This window comes from Diaphorina citri, unplaced genomic scaffold (assembly GCF_000475195.1).
Source record: "Diaphorina citri unplaced genomic scaffold, Diaci psyllid genome assembly version 1.1 scaffold2635, whole genome shotgun sequence".
NCBI classification, from domain to species: domain Eukaryota; kingdom Metazoa; phylum Arthropoda; class Insecta; order Hemiptera; family Psyllidae; genus Diaphorina; species Diaphorina citri.
The window spans coordinates 4,359-9,864 of record NW_007380052.1 but is presented as its reverse complement, the minus strand read 5'-3'; the positions used below and the strand labels follow the sequence as shown (position 1 = coordinate 9,864).

The window sequence follows — 5,506 nt, the reverse complement described above, 5'->3', positions numbered from 1 at the left end:
ATTGGTGTGTATTGGTACTGATGAATCCAGTGATTGCGAAATCGAAATGATCTTCCAGTTTGTTAGTCAATGTTCAATTTGAACTCGTTACCCTCCAGCTGTTCACCTGTTCAATGATTGGGCGATCCTCCTCAACATCAAGTCTGTGTGTTTAATTCGATGCAACTTTAATTGCACCGATAAGATGTATTGGAAACGTGGAGATAAATATTATTGCACTCATCGGACAGACGGGGTTATAGCGGGTGTAGCAAAAGAATTGGAAGGGACATGGATTGTAGAAGACACCAAAAGTATATGAAAGAGTGTAGTAAAAGAATTAGAAGGAACGTGGATTGTAGAAGATACTAAAAGTATGAAGGTGTTTGAAGTATTGGTTGGAATCGATGGAAAACTACTGAAGAACAACTATCTTTGGGTGATTAAAAAAAAAAAAAAAAGTAAAAATTGATTTGATCTCCATTGCCCCTCATAAAATATACCTATTGTCAAAATGTGAGTTAAGATGTAGTTTTTTACTGCCACATGTTTACTAGGATTGCTTTGGTCATATTACATATAATTGATCCTGATGGTCATTAAAGTTTTAACAAGCTGGGTCCGTCCCTCCGGGAATTTTTTAGCCCGTAGTGATTAGAGAAAATCAGTACCTATCTATGTACCTACATAATTTGTTTAATTTTCAGTTTATTATTATTCTTGATTTGATTTTTTAATTTTACTTTCATGTAATTATTTCTTTATTTACACAACTTTAGTTGTAAGTACAAAAATTATACAGAAGATACAGGGGGGGAGGGGGGGGGTTTACATGTTTACAAGTTATGTAATGTTTTATTCTTGATTTAAAATCAAGACTAGAGCCCGTTCTCCTTTTATTCCCAATATAAGGTTCAAGTCACCCATCCCATCCATTTATTGGCCTTGCTCGGCGTAGCTTAATATAGGTGACGCTAAAACCGGTCTTAAATGATCGACTGAAGTGTTATCTAAAACTTTCTCGCTTTGAGTTCATAGGTCGTCGCGACAAATTTCGAGATCAGAGCTCATTTGTGTGAGAAAATGTGAAAAAAATCCCCAAAAAACCAGTTTTTTGGATTTTTGGCTTTATGGTTTTCTGGACAAAATTTGCACCACCATTTTCCGGCCTTTAATTTGATATTGTAAAGGTCGACCAGGTTTGGATAAGTCCTTCTATGGGGACAGACTGACTGACAGACAGACCGACACCGAAGCGAATACAATAGTCCGTCCCTTATACCTTTTTTATTACTATTGTAATAATAAAGGAAGGACGGACTAAAAAGGTATAAGGGACGTTTGTATTTATTTATTTTAAGCAGTTTAAGTCTAGCCACTTACTATCAGGTAGACCTGGCAGGTGCGACTGAAATGATCCGAATATCATCAGGTCTACCAGATACCTGATGGGCACAGACACTATCAAGTAGACCTGACAGGCGGACCTGATCAGGAATCACCTGATAGTGAGTGTTTGGCCTAAGATATTAATTAAATAAATATTCAACAAATGGTATAGCTTATACGGATGGGTATACCATTTATAAGAAATATGTATGTTCTGAGTTTTTTGTCGATCAAATATAGGTAAATGGAAACTTGTTAAAAAAAAAATAAATAAATAAAATAAAAAAAAAATACCCATTTATTTTGTTTACGAGCGGCTGTCGTCTTCAACTTCTTCAATATTCCAAGCAAACATGACTAATAAATACACTAAACTTAAGTCTGACAGACATAAATAACGAACAAAGATATTTATACAGTTACAAAAATAATAATCTTCTTGATAAATAAAATTAGAGAACCTTTTAATCTTTTTATTTCAATGGAAACGTAGAAAAAGATATAACATTTTTTGAAAATAAGAAACAGCGAGAAGTTATACTATGAAAATAACAAGAAATTCGACTAAATTGTTGCATATTGCATACACAGAAACATGTAAATGTATGTCTCTCTGTTAGGCGCTGTTACTCTGATGGACCTTTTGTTGTCCTCTTTTCACGAAAAAACGGCTTGACCGATTTTGATGAAATTTTTTGTGGTTTGCTCCCCCATCAGTACTGTTTAGAGTGTTTTGAGTGGAGTGGTCATAATCTCATAATAGGTAGTAGACTATCAAGTAGGTATGGCAGAGGATAGAGATAGAGTGAGACAGCTTGAGGAGAGGGTGAGAGGTGCAATGTCCGACTTTGCGGCGAGTCTTGAGAGGGTGAGAGACATGGTGGTTCCTCCTGGTGCTGTACCCGGCTCTCCTGATCCTGCCAATGTCGCGGTACACAAGTGCCTCCAGGTCCTCCAGGTGGCGTTTGACATGTTTCAGATGTCGATCTGTGAGGAACTGAATCAGCTGAAGTCTGACCTGGGTCGGCTGGAGGAGAGGCAGGACAACCTGGAGTCATACTCGAGGGGGATTTGCCTTCTTGTGTTTGGTGTGCCATCCCGATTCAAAATGGCAGCACCTCAAAGTTATGACTCTTATGCCACGCTGATCCCGTACAAAGGACGGGTCAACCACTAGTCATTAATGAAATAGAAAGCTTATATTATATTATATTTATTTTAGATTACAGAATAGTTCGACAACACAAGTTATTAAGTACAAGAGGGTAGGTAATAATCAAAACACTAAACTTCGTAATATCATTATATCACTTCGCAAAGACCTCACAACTTCCCGACCGCTAGACTATAGTTACTTTTTACAGACGCTCTCGAGGATAGCTCTCAATCAACTCTGTTCAGTCAATCCTCCTTTTTGGGATCTAGGGATCACACTCTCTCTTATCCCCTCTCTGTTCCAAATAGTCGCTAGGGATGAAGTGGAAGGGGACTCAACCGAGTTAGTCTTTGCTCCTCTATATATACAGAGTGTCCCACAATTTATGCTTCGATTGTTTTTCTCGAAGCCTGTTTGAAATTTCGAAAAACAAAAAAACCCGTAACTTTTTGATTTTTAATGCGGATATTTTGGCAATATTGCGATTAGCGAAAAATTTCGTGAAATCCGCGAAACGGGGGCCAACTTTGAAATCTTATATAAGAACCCCCTGTTTGTGATACATCATATTAAAGGTCTTAAGGAACGTAATACTCTGGTACAAGTTTGAGCTCGATCCGACAATCAGGGCCGGAGTTATGGCCTATTCAAATTTTCATTTTTCCATGTTCTCCCGCCAATAGGGGAAGCACAAAAAATGGGAAATTCATATCGATTGATGATTTGTGCTTCAAATAGGTCCCACTAATGCTTCATATTGAAATTCAGACCCAAAAATGAACTTTAGACTTCCGACCCTGATGGCCTCCGGCAACGGTCGAAATCTGTCCAAAAGCGGTCAAAATACCGCCAAGCGCAGCAACCCTCTCAACCAAACGTTTTGTGTTGCATCCTTGTCACATTTTTGTGAACTACACCAAATTTCAAGTCTCTAGCTTATACCGTTCCCGAGATATTGTTAAATTACACCGAAAACCGCCAAAAAGCAGTAAAATGCCGCCAAGCGTTTACCGTTCCCAAGATATTGTTAAATTACACCGAAAACCGCCAAAAAGCGGTAAAATGCCGCCAACCGTTGCACCAGTCCCTACCAGGAGTTTCGTGTCGCATCCTTGTCACATTTGAAAGATTCATACCAAATTTCAAGTCTTAATATGAATCATTAGTGGGACCTATTTGAAGCAGAAATCACCCATCGATATGAATTTCCCATTTTTGGTGCTTCCCCTATTGGCGGGAAAACATGGAAAAATGAAATTTTGAATAGGCCATAACTCCGGCCCTGATTGTCGGACCGAGCTCAAACTTGTACCAAAGTATTACGTTCTTTAAGACCTTTAATATGATGTATCACAAACAGGGGGTTCTTATTTAAGATTTTAAAGTTTGCCCCCGTTTCAAGGGCTTTGCGAAATTTTTCGCGAATCGCGATATTGCCAAAATATCCGCATTAAAAATCAAAAAGTTACGGGTTTTTTTGTTTTTCGAAATTTCAAACAGGCTACGAGAAAAACAATTGAAGCATACATTCTGGGACACCCTGTATATATAATAATTTTTTTACTTTTTATTATTTACTTACCTTTCGGTGTTTGCAGAATAAGTTCTGTGAAGTAGTCTTTTAACGTACTTGTGTTATTCTCGTTTAAATTAACACTATGCCCCATCAACACACCGAACAACAGTAAAGAAAAGCTTACAACTTCTCTCATTTTGAGGTAACAGGTCCAATTTTTACTTTCTATTATTTCTATTATTAGAGTTTCTCTTTACGAATTTAATGTGGCAGGATTCAATTAGAGGTCGATTTTTTTTTTTTTTTTTTTTTTTTTTTTTTTTTTTAACAGGGTTTCCCGGAGGGACGGACCCAGCTTGTTATATTTAGTACACCTTGCCTTTATAATGGTATTGAGGTTCCGAATGTCACGATTTTCTTTCGAACCATTCAATTGCGGTGGAATCAATATCACAATTGTTTTCGTGTGTTTTTCAGCGATTGTATTAACGCAATTAAATTTGTGATAACGCTGAAGCCACGTTCAACCAAGTATGATGAAGGAAAAGAAATTACCATCTTTTCAACAACCTGCCATAGATCAGGATATTATTGTGCTATTTCCTTCTGTAACCAAAATTTTTGGTATCCTTGGCCAAACTTGATCTTTAACTCCTCATTGCAAGTAAGCTCTATTAATGATTCTTCCATTGCTGGGTCAATATCATCCGCTGTGCCCGTAAAAGGATTTAAGATCCAAGCTGGTATGTTGAGGGTTAAAATATCCTCAAATCGCGTCCTGATGTCGGAATGCAGGGTTTCCAGGTGCGTACAGTACTCACGAGTATCTTCATCAGTGAGTTGTAGTTCTGACAGGCAGGGAAACACACACACAGACAGACACCGAAGCGAATACAATACCTTTTATTAAAGGGAGGACGGACAAAAAGGGGGGGGGGGGACCTGCATATTAAGACCACCAAACCGCCATAGTTACCTTGTTTTGAAGTTGTCATTGTAGTACTTATCCAATGCTGTCGCCCGGACACAACTCCTGTCCACTTCCAGCTCGTCAGATTTGTTCTTCTCCATTGTTTTATCAAATTTGTATTCTTCAGTCCTGTCGTAATTCACATTGTCCATTTTCGTGTACTGATGAGAGAAAGAGTAACTACCGCTAATGCTACCGCTAAAGTTAATGTCCACTTTGATTTCCACACCACCTAACGATCGAGGACCTATTGGAACACCTGGAAAAAACAAAGTAAAAAGAAGATTTTGATTGATATTAAGTACTTATTCAGGAGTTTTGATAGAGGGAACGGTAACAACGGAGCTCCTATCGTTCACAAATCGAAGAGAGAACGGGACAGGAGGACAGATATAGGAGAGGAGAATAGATAGGCCAGGCGTTCTGAGAAAGAGCAGTATCTGTTACGGATTAAGTTCACCCCGGGCAGGAAAAACCCCTACCTAGCCTTACAAGG

General features: G+C 38.3%; 1 protein-coding gene across 1 annotated transcript in view; it reads right to left on the bottom strand.

Annotated features, from left to right (window-relative positions):
* Positions 1–5,265, bottom strand: part of LOC103519267 — a 9,869-nt gene extending 4,604 nt beyond the window's left edge. Inside the window, exon 1 of the mRNA XM_008484352.3 lies at positions 5,017–5,265. Coding sequence (XP_008482574.1) covers positions 5,017–5,162 — 146 coding nt within the window. The 5' untranslated portion in view covers positions 5,163–5,265. The remainder of the gene's footprint in view (positions 1–5,016) is intronic.
* Positions 5,266–5,506: the final 241 nt, after the last annotated feature.